Source organism: Ambystoma mexicanum, chromosome 12 (assembly GCF_040938575.1).
Source record: "Ambystoma mexicanum isolate Mex_15411 chromosome 12, UKY_AmexF1_1, whole genome shotgun sequence".
Classification (NCBI taxonomy): domain Eukaryota; kingdom Metazoa; phylum Chordata; class Amphibia; order Caudata; family Ambystomatidae; genus Ambystoma; species Ambystoma mexicanum.
In genome coordinates, this window is record NC_090936.1 from 206,093,873 (window position 1) to 206,120,266 (window position 26,394).

General features: G+C 45.4%; 1 protein-coding gene across 3 annotated transcripts in view; it reads right to left on the reverse strand.

Annotated features, from left to right (window-relative positions):
• The window catches only part of RMND1 (required for meiotic nuclear division 1 homolog), a 647,398-nt gene that overhangs the window by 311,930 nt on the left and 309,074 nt on the right, over positions 1-26,394 (reverse strand). For all 3 annotated transcript variants that reach the window (XM_069628317.1, XM_069628319.1, XM_069628318.1), the window contains one exon: positions 1,805-1,905. In XM_069628317.1, the coding sequence (XP_069484418.1) occupies positions 1,805-1,905 (101 nt within the window). The remainder of the gene's footprint in view (positions 1-1,804; positions 1,906-26,394) is intronic.

Sequence of the window (26,394 nt, forward strand, 5' to 3'; positions counted from 1 at the left end):
TCCTCTCCAGTTCACACCTGGCTGAGGAGAGCTGCCAAACTGTAGGTGCTCATTTATGTGAAAACCTGGGAAAATGAGAGATTTACTCACAGCTCCGCTGTCATGGATTATTCCTCATCTGTGGCTCCATATTTGAGACATTCCCCTGTTACTCACCCTCCATCCATGAAAAGGGTAGCATGAATTTACACATGGGATCATGCCTGAAAAGGACCTCATCTCACCTTTCTGACCTCTGTTGGATGGGCCACAGATATTTGCAGCACAAAAGGAGAAGAGGTAACATACAAAAAATGGTCATGCTCATATGTGTCGATGTCTCCATTTTTGTTGGAAGTATTTTTAATCCCCATTTTTATTTTGGGATTGCTTTCAGAGAATACAAGTGGGTGGTATAGCTTAACTGAAGGGTAGGGTGCAAAGATCAACCATGGTTGGTGATATTCAGCAATGCTTTACTGTGGTTGGGGATAGAGCAGACCAGAGTGCATTCCCACTGCCTGGCCCTAAATATTCAATATTCAAATTCAGAGAATACGAAGAGAGATAGATTCTAAAAAAAATGAACGAAAATGAAAAAAGCAAAGGATGCGCTTTTCTCATGTGCATTCATTTCAGAAACGTGCAGATCACTTATCCCAAAGATTACGTCTGCATATCCAGGGGCTGAGATGCAGCACACACGATGTGCTGGTCATCCCCTTGCATACATTAGTATCTAGAGCGCACTCCTGACACCGATTTTTAATTGGGTGCTGGGAGTGTATTTCACAGTGACAGGTATTAAAAGACCTGTTATAGTGTAATATACAAACAAAAAGCCATTTTCCTCTCCCTGTTTGGGGACAGAAATGTAGGTGTGACAGCAGCATTTTACACTGCTGCTATTACACTTGAAACAGAATGCACAAATGACCCTGCAATGCACTCCGGCCAAGAAGACACAGTGGAATGTGACTATTTTCTATGCATTTCTAGTTGCATCGTGTTTGTGGATTTGGGATGAACATTGAAATGTGGAGAACGCCCTCTTAGTTGCATAAAGGAGTGAAACATAGCATTTCAATGTGTGCATCTAAGATGCCCACATTCTGATACCTTTTGTGGATTGGGCTGCACTAAGAAATGTTTTGAAAATCTGTCCCCAAGCATCATACCCTAAAATAGCTGCAAACTGAGACACGAGCCAGTGCAGTCATATTACAACCAGCATCTAAATATGCCAACCCACATTTCTACAGATCTACAACAATCATGATGTTGAACGGTTGCCCTCAAGCATACCATTGATGATTCAAGAGATGGTTCAAGGGTCTACACAATATTCAAATGAGGCTGATTAGTCTTAGAGTGTTGGAATAGCAGTACACATCAATGGTTGTCCCACTCTTGTCTCCTGTGGGCTTTCCATTTACAAAGCCAGGCGTCCCGATCCCTGAAGTTGGCAAGTAAGGATCAGTAACCCCTACTGTCTAGGATGGCGATTACAGCGAGGGCCAAAAAGCCACAGCCTTATTTCTCACTCCTTTGGTGTTTTTTCTAGGTGAAATCTGTCCTGATCTCCCACTGATGCCTGGATCTAACAAACGTTAACTGGCGCATTCCAGCTGCTCAGTTATTACTTGATTTTCTTCTTCTACACTCTCATATTCCTATCCCGGATGTTCTTTTCTTGCTCTCCTTTCTTCGTACTCTGGCAACAACATGTTTCCAGATCCTAGCACATAACATTTTAAGCATAAAAACAAAGCAAAAAAATAGGAGCCAACCACTGGTGCTAAAAGGCTTAGATGTGATTTCTTACACTCCTTTTCTGTAGTTAATCTCTTCATTCTCCCAATGGACCAATGCAATTTCATAAGGCTGTATCTCATGCCGTTCCAGGATTTGCATCACATGTTTCATCTAGCAAAGAGAGAAAGTACATAAGACACATTTAGGGCTATCACAAATGAAACATTACATACAGGGTTTACTTAGGGGCATCTCTATTTTGGGGGCAAAGAGATAGTCACACAGAAGACTTTATAAATTAGCAGTGGGACTTAAGGTGGGAGTTTCAGTAAAACTACAAACATATAATTTATAACAAGCGGGTACACAGCTCAATAGGGCATATAATCATAACCAGCAGGTATGCAATGCAACAGGGCCGTCAGTGGGATAAGTTCAATATCAGTCACTCAACAGATCACAAGCTCTACCCATAAATAAAGTGCTTTGTTAGAATCCTACACGCAGCAAGGCAGATGGTTTAAATAAATGTGGACAAATAGAAGTACCAATGAAAAACCAAACAAATAGCACAACTATTAGATATGCTTAGATTGGAATTTTGCAGGTTTTCTCCTTTCTCCCGATGTGTAATTACTGAAGGGCATTACAATGGGCAACCTTGTTCTTGCAAATACTACAATGAGAAGTTGTGACACATAGGGAAGTAAGTTCATTGTTGTATCTAGTCCTTGTGATGGAGCCTGTGAGGGAAAGCCTGCAGCACGCTGTTAACGCTGCTTTCACCTTTGGAGCCGGCGTTACACCCTGAACTAATTGGCAGAGGTAGCACAAGTATAAAATCCGGCCAGTGAACCCTTGCTGCGAAGCCAGTGAGGGAAATCCTGCAACTCGATGCAGGGCAGACTAACTGCTTGTCCCTACTCTTCTCGCAAACTTGCTGTGCCATATCTATGAAGCAGAGCTAGAATTAGTTGGAATTAGCGGTAGACCGGTGAGCACATTTACCATGTACTTTTGAATTCAGACAAAAGAGCAATTTTGCCTCTTGCCGGTATTCCCAGAAAAAAAACAAAAGCGAGCCTGAGTGACCGTAGCAAAGAGCATACACAGTTCACAGAGCTCTCTTCGTTCTAAAAAGAAACTCATTCTCGCTTCTCTTTCAGTAGCAGAATAAGCCACGTTAATAACAATCTAATAAATGACAAACCAAATGACAACCTAAATGACTTAAAAAAAAAAAAAATATTGTGCTTTAGTCACCAACAAAAAGGACTTTTTACACAGGTTTCTCACATAAAACCATAATTACGATACAACAAACTAAAAAAAGAACAATACATTTTCATCCCTTTAGGTAAACACCAACAATTAATTTCTATCTAACAAATTGCTCATGATCTAAAACAGATATAGAACAATGACAAAAAAGGAACAAAAAATTCTCTTCTCACAAGGTGGAGATAAAATTAATTAATTTCTATCTAATAATTAAACACCTAAACTCTGACATGTAAAGATCAATACATCTCATTTTTTAATAATCAAAGAAATGTTTATAAGATTGAATTCTTTTAAGAATTTTAACAAAGCAATTGATAGTGGAATCTCTTTCCCAGAAGATATCCTATGCCAAAAGGCATGGTTAAGGAGCCAAAATGGATCATGGACAAAATATGCAAAGTATTTTACTCGCTGCACAAAAGTGGCAGAACTGGATATAAGCAAATTGTATGAATCCTGTATAAACCATTCACCACAAAGAGGCTACTGGGTCAAGTTTTTGCCATAGACATTGCATTTAGTTAGTTTTGAGCAGATTGAGTCGAAAACTTAACAATTCTGCGTGCCATGATGTATTGGGAAAGCATCTAATATATGGAAGGACATACTGGCTAGATTTTTCACAAGGTGCATAACTTTTGGTGTTTTTCAGGCTGCTAATCGATGCTCTAGTCTGAATCTAATCAGCGCGCATCAAGGCACGCTTAACCTTGTCCAGATTGGCTTTCAGAATCTCACTATTGCAATCACTATTCTGTAGAATCAATTCAGCATCTGTGTAGGGTTGACAAGTAAGAATTCTAGTGTGTGAAAAGATCAGCATTAATGTCAACATACAGCGACTGATCTTGAGGTATGAGAATAAGTCTATATAAGGCAAGAACCTTCCAATGGTAGTATGACTAACTCATACCTCAATTTTGCAATAGGGAGAGATGGAGGTAAAGATAAGGAGTTCTTCCATATATGGCCTTCAAGCCAGTCCCAAACCTAAGTGTCGTACATCACATGGCATCCAAAACTAAGTGACTCATGCTGTGGAGTCGGAGCCTAAAACAACAACACAATAATAACATGATTTTGGGACCAACATAAGGATCTGGAAAAGCGCATAAAGGATTGCTTAAAGTCGCTGCACCTGTGCCTAATCACACAGTGCGCAGGATTGTGCCACCTTTTTCATTCCTTCTCTACAGAGCACGGAGTGGGGTGCGGGGGGTCAGACTCAGGCAGCCCTTTAAGCTAATTATGCATGTCCAGCTCGAGCCCTGACCCGTTTTGTGTCTCTAGGAGATATTTTATATCTCCATTGAACTGGTGAACTGTAAACTGAATTGGAATTACTTTATTTTGGCCCGGCTCTGTGCTTAAGTCACTGAAATTTGGATTTGGGCTGGACTGTCTTTGTAATTCCTATATTAGGCAGCCCACATGATAAACCTTTTTAGTAACAGTTAACTATATTGATTATTCACTGACTTTTACAGACTCCTTGGGAACATGATGGGGTGGTCAGGACTAAAACGGATTAGTTAACCCTGATTATGTGTGGGGTGAGAAACCACAAGGTGTCTCACCCCTACTCCCTGGGTGTCTCTCTCCCATGTGGCCAGGGCACAGCCATCGCCTTTGGATCCAGACCCTGGGCGTGGACCAGTGCGGGAGGATCAGCTTTTCGACGAGGGAGCCTTATACTCTTGAGGATTTGAAAGCAGCATGTGTAAAGCCAGGAAGTGAAGCAAGAGAATCCTATTCTGTGTGTCCGCGATACCCGGGGCCTTCCTGCATGACTGGCCGAGTCAGGGAGGAACAACAGCTGCCATGGTATCATCCTTGGCTCACAGATCAAACCCGAAAGCAGAACATTCACCACAGCCGGTGAGTCGGAAGGAACTGTACGAGGCTGGTCTGTGTTTAAATGAAGGTTACGAGGGGTGACAATGTATCCTTATAGAGCGAATGTTGAAGCGGCTGATTAAAGACGCAAGTTAAATACGGAAAGCTGATAAGTGTGTTGAACATTTTATAAGAGAAACAAAAGATACAAGTTTGCAGAGTGCTCCAGCACCACGGGGGGGGGGGGGTGCGGGCTCAATCGAAGGACTCTGGCAAATGGTGTCTTACAAACAAACAAAGCAGTGAAACTTTGATATCTGAATAGCGACATTGCAAATGAAACTCTGATACAAGGAAATCGAAGTGGTCAAGCGAGGGTCTGAGAAAAATCATTTGCACTATTGAAAGTCTTCGATATAAGTGAACTACTCATTAAAGCGAACCCTACCAAGGCCAGAGCCCAGCTGAGGGAGGGCTATTGGGGTTGAAAGTCTCAAGTGGGTCCGAGCTCGAGCTAGGGAGCCCCGTTGAGACGTTGTGTAAGAAGAGGGTGTGAACCCAGCTGAGTGAGACCCAAAGTGATCGTTATACCTGAAAACAAAGAACAGTGAACTTTTGAGGAGAACTTTAAGTGTTGTTTTGGTAACCCGTGACATTCTGCACAGGTTACCAAACCCGACTCTCTAATAGAAATAAAATATTTTATAGTTAATAAGATTAACACTCAACTGAAAGAAATATTTGAAGTGGTAAAGGAAGCTAAAGAGATGATGATCCTGTTGTGCCAAGGTATACCTGTTACAACAAATACAGATCTAAAGGCACCTGTTGATAACAAGGAACTATTGGCCCAAAACCACAAGGAAGATAAATCCCTCAAACGCAAGATAAGTTCACATATTACACAAAATGCAGCGCATAATGTAATTTTGATCTTTGGTGCCTCTCCTCTGGCAGTGGGTAACGGTAGGGAAGCCAGCAGGACCTGGAGAGGTGAATGAAATTCCTTGTGGAATCAATTTATCCAGCAGCATGGCCAGGGGAAGCTTGACTTCAGTACTATAAATGCGCCTGGTATACAAATTTGATTATTCCGTACTGGAACTAGGCCCCCATTTTCCGGTTCCAGTCTCACACCCATAGGGGTGCGAGATTATTCCTTAAGGAAAAAAGATGGCTCAAATAAAATGGGAGTTAAAGGCCACCCTTCTGTAATTATGACTAATGTCCCTTGTCTCAGGAGGATAGCTCAGGGGCAACGTGCTCGCCTTGGAAGCAAGACAACACACAGCAACACAGGTTCGAGCCGCGGGTCCGTGCTTAGAAAACTCTGGATATTAAGCGCGTTATAAATAACCAATCATATCATAACCCTTAACTCATATGAAGATCACAAAGCTCTTAAAAACAAATGTATACACTGGGTCCGTCATACAAAGGGATGTCTTTCATTGATCAGAGATGATATCAAAGGCTGCACAAGGGGCAGAACCACCAATCGCAGGTTTGATTACATCCAGGTCTTTTTGACGTCTTGGGATTTGGTGGGGGGAATTTTGGACATTGATCTTCGGGTTTATCCTCCCGATATTGTGAAGATCATTATCAAGTCCTATGAATCCTTTGTCAATCAAATGTGGACACACCAGTTGCGTCAGGAAATCCCACAAAGCACTAATCTTCAGCGAAAAAGTAGACCGGGGAGCAGCATGTGTTCTGACAGATAGTGGGATGTCAGGGGACCCGATGGCCTTGAGGGTGCCGACTGACTGGAACAGGGGCGGGGGAGCAGCACAGATAAACCATCAATCTGCAACATTGTATCCTGGAATGTGGTGGGATCATCTTGTCAAATATGAACCAAACTGGTGTTCATTTATCCGTGACGACCAAGTAATATTTCAAGAGACAGAGGCACTTGAACCCACCTCATTTCAGGGTTACAAAACGTACACCATACCAGCCACAAAGGGTCCTAGAGGAAGACCAGGGGGCATTTTGCAAATCTGGATTGACATTAACCTGAATTGGACAGTAATTGATCAATGCACAAATTCCCCTGATCTCCAGTTTTTGTCAATAAAGACTGGTGATGGAGTGTCTGTTGCTTTTAAATCTATAGAACAGACCATCAACACTCCATGGACTCCAAAACCTTATAAATTCCAAGGAGCCACTTGACTTTGGCAAGTGGCTATATAATGGTGGCAGGAAATACGAATTTGCAGATCGAACCCTTAAAAGAAACAGGTCTCTGGGATGGCCAAGATATTGCCTCGGATATACCGGATTTGATTGCTGCCCCCCCAAAATAACCCACCAAGTTGCACTTGAATCACTCAGTCTTTTACATAATCTAACGTTGAGGGCTTGCAATGGTTACTTTTCCAAAGATTAGCCGGCCAATCTAACACTTAAAGGCAGTAGTGCTTCATCGTGCATTGATTGCATTTTGATTTCTGATAATAGGTGGGACAGGATCTATGATTCTGAGGTTCAAGTAAGATCAGAACGTGACCACTTCCCATTAAGCATGGGTATCAGGAGTGGCAGCTTGGTTAAGGAAGATGTTAGTGCTCTTCAGGGGAAACAACCAATCGCCATTGTAGGTCATGCACGAGAATCAGTCAAATAGGCAGTATAAGAGCGTGAAGTCAAACCAGCATTGCATGGCTCTATACTGGAAAACCTGGGTATCATTTGCAGTAGTGAGTCAACAGACAACGAAATACTGAAGGAGGCTGACCAGCTTGGTGCCAACCTGATTCCATTTTTCTCTCAATCCACAGCTAATGTAAATAGAAAAACTTTGTCGAAAGTAGTCTTGTACGATGAAGACTGTGCAAAGGCAAAGAAAAGATTGATGAGATGTGGAAGAACTGAATCGTGGGTGGACAAAACTAAGCTGTGTACATTAACATCTGAATATAAGAACTTAATTATGGTGGGCCAGGAGGGTGGGGGGTTTATTAAGAGTACTCCAATGGCGCAAAACAAAGCACTGGAAGAACGAGATTACACTCTTTTTTAAATTGGTTGCAGCAAAAGATCTAAACGGCGACCAAACACAACAATGTTCCATTTCAGTCAAACTTTGGCAGTCTCATTTTTCCACATTATATCAGAGCTCTAAGGCGTGGCTCCCTATTTTCCAAACTTTTTTGTTGACACGATCACCGTACCCAGGGGTTTGACCATAACGGTCTGGGAGGTGGAGAGGGCATTGGCTTCCCAGAAAAGTGGGAGAGCTGGAGGGCCCGATCAATCCCATTAGATCTTTACAAAGAGGAGGTGGAGTTCTGGGCACCGACCTTATGTAAAATCTTAAATGCAACAATTAGAAGGGGGTCCGTCTCAAATTCCTGGCTGAGCGCGATAATAGTGGGAATATACAAAAAAGTGGGGGGCGGAAGGAGACCTCCCTGGGAATTATCGCCCAATCTCTCCGCTCAATTGCACGGGAAAAACCTTTGGGAAGGTGATCCTGTTTCATTTGCAAGAATGGGTTGAAAACAATCATGTGATCAGCATCCTCCAGGCAGGCTTCTGCAGTAATAGAGGGACTGCATCATTGCTTCTTGCTTTTTTTGATAATCCAGAAGTATACACTGTTGTATAAAATGAAACTATATACAATATTCCTGGATTTAAAAACAGTATTTGATTCAGTCTCAAGAAACACGTTCTGGCAAATCTTAGCAGAGAGTAAGATTCCCATTGAGCTGCTGGCCCCTGAAATGCTGCTTTATTCTGAGAACCAAGCAATGGTACGCTATGGTCTTGGAGGCGAGGGGGTGAGACGGGTGCGTATTGCACCCCTACTCTTTACTATCTACATCCAGGAGATAACAGATGGCCTTCAAAGAGATTGCTTAGATTGCCCAAAAATGACGTCAAGGAACTATCCAGCATTATTTTATGCCGATGACGCGGTTATCTTTGCAACTACCCCTACAGGCCCGGAGAAGCCATTAAACATCTTCATGTCTAAATGTAAGGAATTGCAACTTGATTAAAATGTAGGTAAAACCAAGGTTATGGTGTTCAAGCCGCAATTCGTCAAACATTGCCGCCTGTCAATAAAAGTAAATGAAACCAAGTTGGAGCAGGTTGGACATTTTCACTACCTGGGTGTTAGATTTCAGGAAATCGGCAGATGGAGTCATCAAGTTCTCAAAGCGAGAAACAACTTGGAGAAACCCAGTGGGGATGTTCAATCCTATTTTGTTAGGCATGGTAGCGGGGCAATATACCTGGCTTTGGATTTATATAAAACAGGCCTTATAGGCGGTCACCTACTGCTCCGAACTTTGAGGCTATGCCAATATTGTGGACTTAACCATCACAAAGCACACATTTCTCGAAAAGTTAGTCCTCCTGTTGCGCTCCGTCCTCATTAGTACAACTAGAACTTAATATAACCCCACTTGGTGATCAGGTTGCACTTAAGCCCGCCCTATACTGTGAACGGCTATGGAAAATAGAGGGTCTGGAGATTTACAAAGATGCCATGAAACAATTTGTTGTCACTGGTTGGAGACAAAAGCATTAAGTGGGCTGTACATACAAAGTCTATCCTCTATGACCTAGGAGCTGTTGTCCTGTGGGAATATCCATCCATCCGATCTGGTGTAAATGTAACTATCCAGAAAGAAGCTGCAAAAATAAATATAAGAGAAAGGCTAAAAAGCAAGGCGGCATCTATGAAGCAAGGCCCGGAATACTTATCCCTCTCCAGATGATATAGTTTGTAATCTTATTTACTTAGATTTAATAAACCCTCCATTTGAACAATCATTGTATGCCAAAAAAGCAAGGCGGCATCTATGAAGCGATAAAGATAAAGAGATATATCTCTCTCTCTCTCTCTCTCTCTCTCTCTCTCTCTCTCTCTCTCTCTCTCTCTCTCTCTCTCTCTCTCTCTCTCTCTCTCTCTCTCTCTCTCTCTCTCTCTCTCTCTCTCTCTCTCTCTCTCTCTCTCTCTCTCTCTCTCTCTCTCTCTCTCTCTCTCTCTCTCTCTCTCTCTCTCTCTCTCTCTCTCTCTCTCTCTCTCTCTCTCTCTCTCTCTCTCTCTCTCTCTCTCTCTCTCTCTCTCTCTCTCTCCATTGACTCTACAAGAAATTGAAAAGATCTGGCAAGCCTTTTGTACATGATACATGGTGTTAGACAAAGGTCTACTGCATAACAGCATGCAGGCACATTGGGGGTGGTATCAACTGGGACACCCTCAACTGCTACCATCCTCCTCAGAAGGAGCACTTGATCTTTATTATATGATATCTGCGATATATGATATGGCATTTGTAATGCGCCTATGCACACGAGTTTCAAGGCGCAACGAGGCAAGGGAGGGGAAACAGACGGAAGACAGAGACAATGATCCTACTAGGCCAGGTGACATTGAGATCGTGTAAGTGCAGGGGAGGGTGGAAGGGGAAAGGTGCGGGGGAAAGGGGAGGGGTCAGTGCAGTACGTAGGATAACAGTAAAATAGATAAAGACAATAAATAGAAGTGCGGCCAGCTGGTGGCAAGTGCAAGGGTAAGTGCAGGCATCAGGTGTCAAGTGCTAGTAGGGGCTGTAGGGATACAGAAACAGTCCTCTAGTGCAAGGGTTGCAGGGGGGCAGTGAAGGTGTGCAACTGGCAGGGAGGGGACCTGGGCCTGAGATCAGAGGGTAGCCAGGTAGCCAGTGCAGTTTCAGATTCAGCCAGGAGGTCAGCAGGGGAGAGGAGGAGAGAAAGAAGCAAAGAGGGTCTTGAGGTGCTTCCGGAACCAGAGATGGTTCTCCTCAAGCTTCAGAGAGGCAGGGAGGCTGTTCCAGAGGGAGGATCCAGCAGAAGAAAAAGATCTAGCACCAATTCGCTGCTTGAAGAAGCGACTGACCCTGAGGGAGTTAGAGGCGGATGAGCAAAGAGCTCGGGAAGGAAGATATTTAGAGAGAGCTGAAGGTATTGAGGTCCCAGGCCCCAGAAGGCCTTGTGGACAATGCAGAGGGTTTTGAACTTAATCCTCACAGCCACTGGGAGCCAGTGCAGAGATTTCAGTCCTGGAGAGATACAATCCCTGGGCTTGAGGCCAAGGACAAGTCTCACAGACCTGTTTTGGATGAGTTGCAGAGAGTAGAGGCAGGCAGATTTAGATAGAGGCTGTTGCAGTAGTCCAGCCTAGAAAGAACCAGAGCTCTGGAGACACTGAGCTTCTGGGGGAAGGAGAGGAAAGGAAGAATACCTCTGAGGAGGTACAACTGGTAGCGTGACTTCTTAGAGACGTCAGAGATGTGAGGAGAGAAGGAAAGTGGGAGTCGAAGATGACCCCGAGGCTTTTAGCCTCACAAATGGGAGCAGGAAGAGGGCCAAGAGAAGCCAGCCAGATGGTGACAGGAAAGGAGGGAGCAGGTGTGCCGATGAGGAGAATCTCTGTCTTACTGGCATGAAGGCAGAGATCATTGGCGGCACACCACTCCTGGATGGCGGACGGACGGACAGACAGAGATGAGAGCAGTAGAAGAGGTGGCGGAAGGGAGCCTGAAAATTAGTGTCATCCGCATAGCACTGAAAGGTGGGGCAGAGAGTGGCAATGCCGTGGGCAAGAAGTGTCAGTCATTGGTTGAACAGCTAGCAAGAGAGGTTAGACCCCAGGGGAACCCCACAGGTAGAGATAGAGGAGAGGAAGAACCCAAGTTGGTCCTGGAAGGGTCAATCGGAGAGGAAGGAGGTCAGCCAAACCAGGGCCTGATCGGTGATACCCAGGTTATCACGGAGACGGTTGAGCAGGATGGCATGGTTGACCGTGTCGAAGGCAGAAAAGAGATCAAGTAAGATGAGGGCAAAGGGGGTGTTGGAATCAAGGTTGGACAGTAGGTCTTCACGGATGTTCAGGAGAGCAGTTTCCGTGCTTCTGGCAGCTCTGAAGCCAGACTGATTGTCATGGAGACAATCAACAGATTCAGTGTGACGATTAAGCTGGGAGATGGCCAGTTTTTCCTGGAGTTTGCCCAGCAAAGGGGTGATGATGGAGATTGGACGATAGTTAACCGGGCAGGAAGGGTAGGGAGCAGAGGGAGGAGGGGGAGAGGAAGAGAGAGAGGACAGGATGTCCACAGTTTCTTAGATGAAATGAGTAGCCGAGGCCGTGCAGAGGGCCTGGGAGGGGACAGGAGAGGTATTGATCCCTGGTAAGCCTTCCACCCCCAGCTGTGATTGGTTCCCAACCCCCCTTAATATGACCAGTGTACTGGAATTGTCACAAGTGTCTCACCATTCCTTTTTAAGATGTACATGTCCTCTCTTGAAGTTAATTAAAAAACACGGCCATAGATGTTGCATCTATGCCAATGACCCCCAAATAATTTTCATGATGACAATGGAAATAAAAATGTTCTGCACAAGGATTCTATTTACTGAACACATTTAGCAACAAAAGCAGATTACCATTCTCTTCCACAGTAATGCTTATGTCTTTGTTCTCTACTCTGACGTTCAGTTCAAAACCGGTTTTATTCGGTTTAATACCTTTAAATAACACACAGTTTGAATACATCCAAGTTTTGAATGCAGAAATCTAAAAACATACACCATAAAACACAGTTGAAAAAGTTTTTCAAGAGTAAAACTGTATAAAACAGATCCTAATTACAAATGTTAAATTCAGGTCAAGTCAGATGTTCTCAATTGATCGCTAAAATCATACAAGGGCTAACCCATGTTCTCATCTGGAGGGAGACGGCACCACTATATTTAGATGTTCTCGTATTACACTTACGAGGAGAGCCAAGCTCGCAGCCTCACGTTATTATTCAAGTTACATCCCTGCTCCTCAGTGCGACAAACGTGATTTCAGAATAAAAGTTACAAGTGTGGCTATAGAATTGCAGTAAGAATGTTATTTAGGTTTCCATTATAACATATTTCAAGGTCTTTGATCATTGAAGCCACACTCTATGTATATACTTTGCTGTTACAAATATAACATGCAGTCACGTTGACCATAGATACCTCAGTTTCATTGTGTTGGGGCAAATCAACATATAGTGGGTACATGGTTCTTCAGCCCACCTACACATGGGGCACAAACCCAAGCCATTATTTGTGCCAAGTTTTAGTAAAACATGCTGTTTGCAGAATCCCCGGTCTCAAGCAGGCATACAATGATTGTTCAAATGGAGGGTTTATTAAATCTAAGTAAATATGATTACAAACTATATCATCTGGAGAGGGATAAGTATTCCAGGCCTTGCTTCATAGATGCCGCCTTGCTTTTTAGCCTTTCTCTTATATTTATTTTTGCAACTTCTTTCTGGACAGGTACATTTACACCAGATCGGATGGATGGATATTCCCACAGGACAACAGCTCCTAAGTCATAGAGGATAGACTTTGTATGTACAGCCCACTTAATGCTTTTGTCTCCAACCAGGGACAACAATTGTTTCATGGCATCTCAGTAAATCTCCAGACCCTCTATTTTCCATAGCCGTTCCCAGTATAGGGCGGGCTTAAGTGCAACCTGATCTAAAGGTTGAGGGAAAGGGTTAGGGAGAGGCCCTACAGCACCACAGGCAGTCCGCAAACAGTCATCATAAGACTGGACTCTAATAAGTAAAGGCAAGCCTTCATCCAGTGCTAAAGGTGCCCTATGCCAGAAACAAGAGACCCAGCAAGTAGAGAAAGTCAGCAGAAGGTACGTGTCAGCGACCAAAGCCACATAATGCTCGACAGTGTGTAAGGGGGCAGAAGGAGGAGATTGACACACAGGCATAGTGTGGCATAGTGATTGCTACAGACTTTTTTAAGTCAAGAAAATAAAGAGAAAACCTATCTTTACCTACTTCCATGCCTCAAATAAGGTGCTAATGGGTCTGTCAGAATGTCCTTGTAAATTAAAGAGTCCACCATCCCGTGTCAAACTCTCGAACTCTTTCCCTTACACTTAACGTTCTAGTTTAGTTATGTCAATGTTCTTGGTCCAGGAGAATAACTCCCTTCTCCTGGACTGGGTGGCACTGTTCTGGTTGCAAATTCCTAACCAGGTGGAATTACTCCCTTCCCCTGGTTTTAATACTTCACAATCAAAGGACTGCCAATCCTAGAACACTCTATATCAGAAGGTTCACGGTTTCTTCACTCCAGAGGGAATAACTGTTCCCATGGATGAATGATTTGATCCTTCTTGCAGGTTCAACTATCAGGAGAACGACTCACTTCTCCCCTTTTTCTTGCTCTCACTGTGTTCCCCATAAACCCAGGGGGAATGACTCGCTTCCCCCGGACTTTCTCCACTAGGTTCCACAGTTCAACACCACCAGGGGGAATGACTCCCTTTCCCTTGGTCTTCATTTCACTTGTTTTTCACAATTCATCACTTTCAGTCTTTAACTTGGAGGGTCCCAGACCCATGCTTCCCAGTCTCAAGACTTGGGCAGACCTGGTTCAATCTCCTGCCAGGTACCGCCATAAAGACGACTTGTATTTCTCCTTTCTTGTGGGTGAGGGTACCAGACTCATATTTCATTACTTGCATGCTTGGCTTCTTAATATTCTGGTTTGGTAAGATGGGATAGCAGCCCTTCTATGGTGCAGTGGGGGGGGTTCACTGCTACTTTGACGAAGAGGAGCGCATGCTTCCTGCTCCTGCCGTAACACTCTGGCGTTATACTGAAGGTTTCTACATACAGTAATCAGTGCCTGACTATTAGGGGACCCCAAGTCCACTCCGGGTCTTCGGTGCCACTGCTTACCTCGCCTGGGGTTTCGGCTTGTCTGGGGGGCTTCCTGGGACGGTGAGCACTCTGTTCAGCTGTCTTGGCGGTCTGCTTCCAGTGCAGCTGACATCTGCCTTTGTTCGCCTTCCCGCTACTTCGTGGCGCGGCTCCGGTCCTGCAAATCCTCTGTCAGGCGAACGTGGCCGACTGCTAGCGTTACCAGAGCTTTGCCTTCTCTGCTCGCCAAGGCAGGTTTGAACTTCCTGCAACTAGGAAACTGCACACCTGCAGACACTCGCGGCTACCCAGGACTCACCCTCTGAGGTTAGGCCATTGCTACGTTTTATACAATGTTCCCAGCATTGTCTGGCTTCACCGTATGAGTCCTTTGTTCCTTTCTGTGGCCTTGGCTTCATGGCTCTGCAGAGCCTATTCGTCTCAGTACTTATCAGGTAGTCCCTATTCTTTCTCGTCTCAGTTGTAACATTTTCAAACATACATGGAAGTAGGGGAAATGGAGTTCAGGTTTAGAAGATAGCGAGGTATATAGGGTGAGGGTAGTAGCTCTTCTAACACAAAGGCTCCCACAACCTTAGAAGAGACCCAAAAAGCGACTCAGTCCAGATCGTCCTTTGAATCGTCTTCATGGGCCTGGCTACCAAAAGCTTTATCCACACGCCTCCAGAAATAGCCATCAGAATCTTCAAAAACTGTCCAAGACCAACATCAACTGACTCTGGCAACATGGAACACAAGACGGTTTTTACATTTGACAACTTCTGGAGACATCAACTTAGGGGACTATGACATCTTATGCCTCCAAGAAGTCTGGTTACAAACCAAACCAACATTGGATGGTTTTGAGATTGCCTTTTCAGAAGCATTAGCGGGCCCTAAAGGAAGACCATCATCAGGCTTAATCGTCGCAGTCCGGATGGGTGTGGGTTTAGAAATAATCAAAACCGTCTTGAAGACCCCATACGCCATCGCGGTACTTATCTCGTGGCAACGAAAGGAGGCTGGGGAAGAACATCAAACATGCACCCCCCTGTTGGTGATGTCGATTTATTGGAACCACAAAGGGATTCAACAGACCTCACTGTTTGATATAGTAACCTCCACATTGGACTCAGTCTACTTAGAGTTTGGGGTATGCGATGTTATAATATGTGGAGACTTAAACATCAAGTGCCCATTGGTTAATAACAGCACCACAGACCCCGCACAGAGTAAGCCTTGTAAACAAGGCTTAGCCTGGCAGAAGCTGATGACGGCCAGACATCTTTTCAACTCTGCAACTACATTTCTTGATTCTATCTCTCTACCAACATGGAAAAGAGGTTTGACCAGCTCAACAATAGACTACATATTCGTCTCTGAATTGCTGTTAGCCCGGTTGATAGATTTCAACATTTGCCAGTCACAGCAAAGCGACCACAACCTGCTGGCCATTAAATGGGCCTCCACAAAACCAGATACAGATCATTACTCTGAAAGAATCGAACCGGTAGGAAAATGCAACCGGGTAAGGATCTCACGGATCAACATTCAAGAAATTACTTGTTTGTATGGAAGCAGCAAGGAGGCCGCAAAGGTGGATTACAGACCATTTTTGGAACCTTATAGAGCCTCGTTAAAAAGATCGAAGGGGCCCAATACAACCCAGACCTACCATGCACATACTTTTGACTCACTTTTGGTGGCACAGCGAAACATCCTCCGCAGAGCTAAAAGAATGGCTGCAAGAAATAACTCGCCCGCTACTAGGGCTTACTTAAGGAGACAACAAGAGCCTATAAAAACTGGCTACGGGGCTACCGTTTAAAACTACACCAACAAGACTCTGAAAACATGCTAGAACAAATTGGAAAATCCAACTCTAGAGATTTTTGGAGTCTGGTTAACCCACGAGCTAAGGAGGCATCTACAATGATGCTAAACAGTATATCGGAACCAGCATGGACTGGGTTCTACTCATCACTTTTCAAATCTCCAGACTCTGAGGAAGGACCTTTATATCCCCAGACGACAGCTCGGTGGGTCGACCTTTCGGACAGAGCTGAAATCCTGGACAAAATACTCAAGCTAAAGAAATCAAGGGCTCCAGGGCCTGACGGTCTGTCAAACGAGAACTTGAAATCCGCGCCAGAAGAATGGGCAAACCTGCTGAGCATAATTTTCTACAAATGCACTACCTCCCGCTCAATCCCGCCCACTTGGACCTCAGGAGTCATTATTCCTATATTTAAAAAAGGAAGGAAGGACGACCCTAGAAATTTTCGCCCGGTGGCCCTCCTAGATGTGATAGGGAAAGTTTATGGTTCCCTTCTGTTGGATCACTTTAATCAGTGGGCAAAAAGTGCGCCCTGTAATGACCCTCTCCAATCGGGGTTTAAAAAAAGGAGTAGGAACTAGTATAAACATCTTTATACTCAGCCTCTTAAAAGCAAAAGCTCGCGAAAAAAATCGGAACCTGTTTTTGGCATTTATAGATCTGTCCCAGGCCTTCGACTTGGTCAACCGAAGGAAGCTCTGGGGAAAACTTTCCAGTTGGGACTGCCCTCAGGAGATCCTGAACCCCATCAAGGCCCTGCACGCTGCCACATCAATGCAGGTACGACTGAACACCAGTGGCCTACTCTCGACATCCATAACAACAGACAGAGGGGTCAAACAAGGCTGCCCACTAGCACCAGCCCTTTTTCTGTCCTATTTTGGGGACTATAAAGATTCTCTAATCAGCAAACGAGTATTCCCCCCAGAACTGGGTAAAGAGAAGATCCCGAGACTCCTGTATGCAGACGACCTCATTCAATTGGACCAGACTCCAATTGGTTTACAACGGCAGCTGTCTGCATTGACCACATATACAGCCGCCAACGACCTAGAGGTAAACAAACAGAAAACGAAGATAATGGTATTTGGAAAGAATCAAAAAAAGATAAAGATGAAGAATATTTCGTGGTATCTGGCCACTAACAAAATCGAACAAGTGGCTGAATTTAAATATCTTGGAGTCCTCATTGACTCCACGGCCAATGACTCAGCGATGCAGCACCATCTTTCTGGAAAAATGAAAACTCTAGCCTCGCAAGCAAAAATACTGGACAACAAATACGGACGTTTTTCATTGTTGCCACTACTCAAATTCTACAGGGGCAAAGTTATCCCCGCCATCACCTATGGAGCCGAGGCCATGCCATCTTTACCTCACTTCATATGGGCCAGACTGGAGAGTCAGTTCTGGCGCTCAGTACTGAACATGCTATCTTCTACTCCGATTGCTCTGATTAGACGTGAACTTTCCCTCTCTTCCTTAGAGTCAATCGTGAAAAGAGCGTCAGTTATGTTATATCGGAAAATACTAGATCTTTCTTCCTCTGCAATTTTCCAGATGGTCCACGAAGAGATGAATTCAAGCAAATCCATGTTATCGTCCAAATGGGAGCAAATGTGTTTACAGCAACTTGATATCTGCGGCAGCTCGATTGAAGAACTTCTGGGGAACCCGACAAGAACTAAAACCCGACTAGCAGAATGGGACTGGATAAATACATTGGAAAAGGCATCTGAGTACAAGTTAACTAGCCACCTCCCATCAACAAACAGAAAACTGAATGTACTCCAACCCTTCCTGACAAAGCACCCAGATAAAAAAACTAGGAACACCCTACTCCGTGCGAGGCTAAATTTGCTACCTACAAATGAGATTCTGTACACAAGGGGCCTTTCAACAACAAATACTTGCCGCTTTTGTAATAACATCGAACAAAGCGAAACATTACGGCACCTTTTACTACTATGTCCAGGTACTGACAAATATAGATCACCATACATTCTTCATCACTTAAAAAACTCCTATCTGAGGGAGGAAGAGCTCTGGTGGGAGCGCCTAATAGGAGGCTTGAGAACATCTTGGTCTATTGCAGCCACAAAAATTTTGGATCAGATCTTCGCACATGTACCCCCGTCTTAACGGGCCTGGCCACAGTTAGACAGTCTGACAGACAATTGTTAGAACTGGGGAGTGTTTTTTTTTTTTGTTTTTCGTTCATCTTCTTGTAAAAATCACCACGGTGATTATACACTCGTAAAAAAAAAATTAAAAAAAATATAGGGTGAGGGTGGGGGTCTGGCATACTGCGGTCTCCCTAGATGGTCGTCCTTGTCCAGAGACGTCTTTATGGGAGGGCAAAAGGGGCACTTGCCCAGGGCCCCCACCTTGGAGGGCCCCCCCCCCAAGGCTGCCTGATCTAAAGTAAGATTCCATTGTTCATCAGATTTAAATAGCACAAGCCAGGAGATTTTATGGCATGCTGCTGAGGCGCTAAACCTATTGTCTGTCTGTTTTGACAAGTACATTCTGCCTTGATCAATTAATCATGTAATGCTTTCTTTGTTCACTGTGGAATACATAGTTTGTGTGTTCCGTACTGCACAATTTCTGTAGCATTCTTTCCTTCTTGTGGGAGTTATGTTGTTCATGTGCAATAGCCAAAGTTGAAATCCATATTGATAAATTGAGTGCCACAATGTTTAGCCGTTAGCTCAGTGTGTTAAGCACGCCTTGCAGAGATGTCCGTTCATATGAAAGATTAGAAGAGCACATTCCAGCAAGGCTGGCTGAACCTTTCCTATGTCTGAAGTTTATAAACCTACCTGCATATTTACTTGTTTTTGCAACATAAGAGGTGCGATTATCAGCAACGCTCCTGTACCAGATAGGGGTTGCTATAAAAACTAACATGTTTTTCGTATGGTGATGGTCTAGAAATTGCTTTGTTCAGATGGGGCGTTCTCAAACCTAGGCAATCCCCTCCAAAGATGAGCATAAACTATTAGTACAAAAGGTGAATAAACGACTGTGCGACCAAAGTGTTCATGCTTGTATCCTGGCTTTGACAGCAGACGATACAGTGATCCTGCTCAAATCATAGATCTCTTGCATTATTGTGCTGCCTTCTGTGTGGTTTGCCTTCTTGCATGCTGGTGGCATCATTTAGCTCATTACTTGATCTTTCTTCTTATGTCGGCTATTTGAGTCGAAGGGGTGGTAGACAGGAGAGAGCGGAGCAGATGTTGTAGGCATTGGGCAAACACATTTTAAGGTTTGTTCATTTGACACAAACAACTTTTTGCGTTTTGTATAAAAGTCAAAGGTTTTTCTGCACGTTTATGAATTACAATTTCACAAGCCATTGTTTTGGAAGTATTTAAAGCTTAAAAGTACAAAAGACATGATTAAATCTGTTATATCGCATTGATTGGTATGCTGGTACTTATATAATTCCCTTGATGATGGAGAGAATGTAGCTAGAATCATTCCCATTTTTGTGTAACACCCTTCTGTAATATTTTGGTTTTAAAAATTGACAGGTTTGGAAATGCAATTTATGTACTTTGCAAGTCAGTTTTATAAAATGAGATTGTTTTAGTACATGGTAAGAGCTGGAAAAGAAAGTTTTCAAATGCAGAAATTGCAGAGTTGGCACAAATCCCAGCTTCACCCTGTAAAGCAATATGTGATCCTGGGCATCTCATTTAATCTTGTTGTGCCTAACCTCTCAGTGTTGCCAGTCTATAAACCTTTCAAAATTGATAGCCCCTCAGTGTGATTTCCTTCTCCGGGTATGATCTTCATAAAAGCCTCACTCATGGTTTCACTGGCTAGAGGGTTGCTTCCACTATAATATTGAGCATTGATATACTGCACACTACAGGCACGTGTTCCCCTGATCTCTAATGGCAACGTTATTTGAAAACCATGTCCCACTTCTAATTTCAGTCTGTATGGATAGAGGCACCTTCATGGTAGCTTCTAATCTACCTCCACTATCCATGTTATGGTATGTGTAGCTTTCTCCTTCCTTACAATTGGTCTACTCTATCCATGCTTGAGCACTTTTTCATTCTCCGAGTCAGCTAATGTGTGCTCTCTGCCTATTCTGGGTTACATGTACCTTTTACATACAGTACTGCATTAATACTACAGGCTGCATACCTTCCCGGATGATATTGATAAAAAGTATCCTGTTTCTATACTAGAAGAGAAGTAACCTCTTCGTAGATTGCTAATGTTGACCTTCAAATGCTACTTGTTTATCAATCTGATTAGAGCAAGAATAAAGGGGGTAAGGGGACTTAAAGGGAGTAAACATGCTTATTTTGAATGCTGCGAGGCGGCATTTCTACTTATGGGTTTTGCTCACGGTGTGGTGGGGGTGCCACAAGATATACTTGATCACTTAATTCCTTTGGTTTGATTGAGGGGGGGCCCAAAGATGTCCATGCCAAGGGCCCCAGAAAAGCTTAAGATGGCCCTGTCTTTGTCCCCAGAGGGGAAGTCTCTCCCCACCACAGCAAGGGGATTATCGTGTAACAGCTTCACATTCTGGGCCTCATGGGAAGGGTCTCCCCTCTGGGGAGAAGTGGCGGCATCTATGGATTTGTCACAAGTGCCAATGGGAACAAACTGCAGACATCGTTTTTACTCCCTCGACCACCAAAGACATTCCAATGGGGCCTTGGCTCCAAAACGAACTGTACTCAACAGGGGCGATACAGAGGTGGACACAGAACACTGAGGCACCATCAATATTTCGCAAAGGTCCACTGCAGAGTAAAGGGGGGTGGCTTATCCCGCCATTTAAATTTCAGATGATTATGTTGCATCCTGGGAGGGAAAGGCAGGCATAGATTGGATAGAGAAGGTGAACGAATGAAGGAGGGGTGGGGTTGGGACATAAAAGGAAGGACCGAAGCAGACCAAGAGACCAGCAGGAGGAGGTTAGGAGCAGCAGACTGTGGAAGCCATTACTGGAGAAACCAAGTATTGGTTAGTAGGTGGAAGTGGGTATGCCCCCTTTACTTTGCCTATAAAACATTCCGTCACACTTACTGAGCATACAGTAAGGGTGCAGAAGTAAGATTGACACAGGTGGTACGGTGATTGCTACAAACATTTATTGTACCCAAAAGAAAACGGAAAAACCTACCTCTCCCTAGTGCCAATAGGGGTTTGCCTGCCTCAAATAATAGAATAAAGAATCTATTAGGAGGCCCAAAAGAATAAGTGTCCACCATTATGTTAAATCCTACTCCTGGCCCTAACACTAACAAGCAACTAAAGGTGAAGACTCTGCTGGGTCCAGAAAGAGGACTCCCTCCTTTTGGACAGAGGATCTTAAAAGTTATTGTTCTAATTACCAGGGGGGGTTTTCTTCTAGTATTCAATGTAGCCTCACCTTCGTAAATACAAAGAGGCGGTTACAGATGTTTTGCCCCAGCAGGGGGGTAGCTCCTTAAAGTGGGCTGCCCATGTGAAAGGATATCTGGGTTTGGAGGATTACTGGTCAAATCCCTCAATCATCACATCGGTTGCAAAGGAAGCAATCAAGAGCGCAGCAGGGGCAAAGGCGCGGGAGGACATCCGGGGAAGATCCAGGGATTCTGAGCAGCTGGCCGGATATCTTTCAATAAAGACGCGGGTGGGCTGTGAAGAATACCTGGACTGTGTCTTTGCCAGGTGGGAAAGAGCATTATATTTAAAGTTCTGTATTGGAATCTTGCCGACTGCTGTATTTCGGCATAGATGGAATATTGCTGTTTCCGCGTCATGTATCCTTTGTGGTGAGTCTGAAGGGACGGTACAACACCATTTGTTGTACGATTCCGGCAGTAACATCTGCCCGCACACAGCAGAGCCTGGTGGGAGTGACCCGTCCCGTGAAGTCACTTCAGGCGCCAACATCTGCCCGCACACAGCAGAGCCTGCTGAGAGTGGCCCGTCCTGGAACGTGAGTCATCGGCGGAGCGTCCCCAGAGGTGCGGTCTGTCCTACCGCACTCCGCCAGTGCGCTGGACTGCTCCGTCAGTTAATGTCAGCCTCTGCTCCCTCCGCCTGAACTGGTCTGTGAGGACCGCCCTCCACCTCTATCTGCTGCTAATGCTACCTCTCCACGACTCGGCCTGTGCTCCTGTCTGCCGCCACCTTGTTTGTTGACCACTGCTCCCACCGCCCGCATCGGTCTACATGGGCAGCCTCCACCTCCGCCTGCCGCTGCTTCCCTCCAAAGATTCAGCCTGTGCTCCGGCCTGCTTCAACCACGTTTCACCGCCGCCTCTCTTACCGCCTGCACTGGTCTTCAAGTGCAGCCTCCACCTCTACCTACTGCTGCCCCTACCCTCCAGGTCTGCACAGACTGCTCCAGCTACCCTCATCCTGTGAGCTCCACCCGCAAACGCAGTTCCATACGGGCTTCCTCCACCTCTTCTTGCTGACTCCAGGACTGCTTGGACTGCCCCTTCTGCCATAGAGCCCCCGCCACCATCATCCTGTGAGTTCCTGCTGCCAACGCACTTCCATCAGGACTGCCCTCCACCTCTACTTGCTAGTAGAGGGCGGTCTACTTGCCAGGACTGATTGTGGACTGCTTGAGGTCTACTTGCCAGGACTGCTAGAGGGCGGTCTACTTGCAAGTAGAGGGCTCACGTTGCCAGGACTGCTTAGTCCGCCCTAACTGCCATTGAGCTCCTGCCTCCTTCATCCTGTGAGCTCCTGCCGCCTACGCAGTTCCATACGGGCAGCCCTCCTCCTCTACTTGCTAGTCTCCAGGACTGCCTGGACTCCCCCAACTGCTATTGAGCTCCCGACACTCATCCTGTGGGTTCCTGCTGCCAAAGAAGTTCCATCAGGGCGGTCCTCTCCCTGTGAGCTCTTGCTGCCAACGCAGTTCTATACAGGCTGCCCTCCACCTCTTCTTGCTGGATTCCAGAACTGCCTGGTCCGCCCCAACTGCCATTGTGCTCCCGCCACCCTCATCGTGTGAGTTCCTGCCCTGGACTGTCTGAGCTATCCGCAAGCCCCGCACCCTTCTCCTCAGCGTTTTGATTCTGCTCCCTCTGCTTACTCCCAGCTTCCTATCTCAGTGACGCGGTACACCAACATCGAGTCACTGTCGGGGGATCACACATTGAGCCACTGTGCGGGGACACCCTCCTCCTACCTATCTCCTTCCGAAGTATACCCACATAAGAAGCTTCACTTCCTACTGATCAACTCCTTGTCTTACTCCCTGTTGTGCTCCTTTCCCTCTCTCAGTCTCGCCCCACTCCCCTTCCCTCCTCCCTTTCCCCTACCCTCTTCCCCCTCAAAATACTCTGCCTTCTCCTCATGGCCATCTCCTCTCTCAATCTTCCTCCCACCTCCCAAACCCACTCAACCCCATTCCCCAAGGCCTCATTCCAACGCAGCAACCTCATCTACCCTCATCTCACCAACACTACCAATGCCCTTGATGTCTCCCTCTGGAACACCAGGTCGATTTGTAACAAAACCACAGCTGTCCTCGATCTCTTCTTACGCCTCAACCTCCAATATAGAAACCTGGATCCCGCGCCACAACAGCTCCGTTTCTGCTTCCCTCACCTCTTCCTCTTCTTTTGAACATGTCCCTCGATCCTCTGGCCGCGGAGGTGGTCTAGGCCTTCTCTTTCGGCCATACTTCACCTCCTCTCCCTCTCCTACTTCTCTACCTACCCTCCCTTCCATCGAATTCATGTTCAAAATCTTTAATTCTCCTCATGCTATGTCATTCCTAATCATCTACTGCCCCCCTGGCCCTGTCGGCTTCTTCTATGAGAACATTGACCATCTCCTTAGCCTAATTTCCCCCACTCCCACTCCACTACTTGAACTTGGCGACTTTAATCTCCATCTCTCCTCTAACCCTCCCTCCTCTCCTCTCTTATCCATCCTTGACTCCTACCTTCTCTCTCCCCTACATCCCCGCCTACCCATCAGTCTGGCTCCACTATTGATCTCATCTTTACCTCCTATTTCACTGCCTCTCCTATTTCCTCCTTACCCAACTACCTATCTGATCACTCTCTTTACTCTCTTTTTCCCCTCACCCCCCCTTCTCCTCCTCACCTTCCATCATCCACCCTCTTCTCCTGATGAAACCTATGCAGCTTTAACCCATCTCTATTTCTTGCATCCTGCTCCTCCTCCCTCCCCCCACTTCTCCTCTCTCTCTGCCTCCGATGTCTTAACTTCCTCTCTCTCCTCCACTCTCGATCTTCTTTACCCCCTCTCCTCATTTCACCCTTCTCACCGACCTGCTCAACCTTGGCTTTCATCTCATCTCTCCTCCATGCGCCGCCTCTTTAGGCGCCTTGAACGTCTCTGGTTCAAACACTCCACCCCCTCTAACCAATCTGCATACTTCTCCTATAATACCCTCTATGATTCCTGCCTCAACTCTTCCAAACGCATCTACTTCTCTGACCTCCTCCAGTCTCAGTCCTCCCACCCTCGCCACATCTTTCAAACTTTATCCCGACTTCTCTCTCCAGCTACCCCTGACCCTTCCATTGCCTCTCCTCTTTCTGCCACTGATCTTGCCTCCTTTTTTTCTAATAAAGTCCTCAATCCCCATCAAACTATCCTTTCCTCCTCCTCTTCCTCTTCTCCTCTTCCCCTTCCTCTTCCATGTCCTCTTTTACTCTTGTCACTCATTCTGAAGTTTCCCTCCTTCTAACCAAAACTCATCCTACAGCTTCTCCCGAGGACCCCATTCCTACCCTCCTCAACCCTCAAATCTATCCGGTCCTTATACCCTATCTTACCTCCTTTTTTAACATCTGCCTCTCGACTTCCTCTTTTCCTACTCCTTTTAAACATGCGACTATTATTCCTATTCTCAAAAAACCTTCTGCTAATCCCCATCTTGCATCCAACTATTGCCCCATCTCTCTCCTTCCCTTCCTCTCCAAACTTCTCGATCGCATGGTCTATTCTCAACTCTCTTCCTTTATCTCTAACCACTCCCTACTCCGCTCTACATAATCCGGCTTCTGCCCTCTACACTCCACTGAAACGGCCCTCATCTCTGTTCTTAACTCTCTCCTTTCTGCACGCTATTCTAAGCACTCCTCCATTCTTATTCTCCTTGATCTCTCCGCTGCTTTTGAAACTGTCGACCATCCTCTTCTCGTCAACTCCCTCTCTTCATTTGGCCTAAAGGACTCTGTCCACAACTTGCTCTACTCTGATCTTTCTAACCGCACCTTTTCTGTCTCCTGGGGTGGCTCCACCTCTCCCATATATCCTCTCAACCATGGAGTCCCCAAAGGTTCTGTCCTTGGCCCCTTTCTTTTCTCACTCTACACTTCTTTCTTAGCTCCCATCATCTCCTCATTTGGTATCTCGCACCATTTCTACGCTGATGATACCCAGCTTTTCCTCTACTTCTGCTCCTTCTCCCCTGACATTCACGATAAACTCTCTTCTTGCCTTTCTGCTATTAAATCCTGGATGTCCTCTCACTTCCTTACTCTTAATGCTGAAAAAAACGGAACTCCTTTTCTTCCCTGCCAACACTCTTCCTCCTCCCCGTTCATTCTCTTTCCCCCCTCCCAACTCTCCTTCTCTCCCCATGCCCGTAAACTTGGTCTTCATATTGACCCTCGCCTCTCCCTATCTCACCACATTTCTATTACTGCCAAGTCTTGTCGCTTTTACCTTTACAACATTCGTAAAATTCGACCCCTCCTAACCCTTCATGCCACTAAACTCTTAATTACCTCCATCTTCTCCAGACCTTTCTACTGTTCCTCCCTTTTCTTCGGACTCCCCTCCTCTCACCTCTCCCCACTAAAATCTGTCTACCACTCCACCATCTGCTCCCTCTTCCTTCTCTCACCTTTTGACTCCATCTCCTCTTCTCTCACCTCCCAAGGCTGGCTTTCTTTTCACTCCCAGCTTAAATTCAAGTTCCTCTGTCTTTTCTTCAAATCCCTCCATGGTCTTGCCCCCCCACCTTTCCTCCCTTCTTAC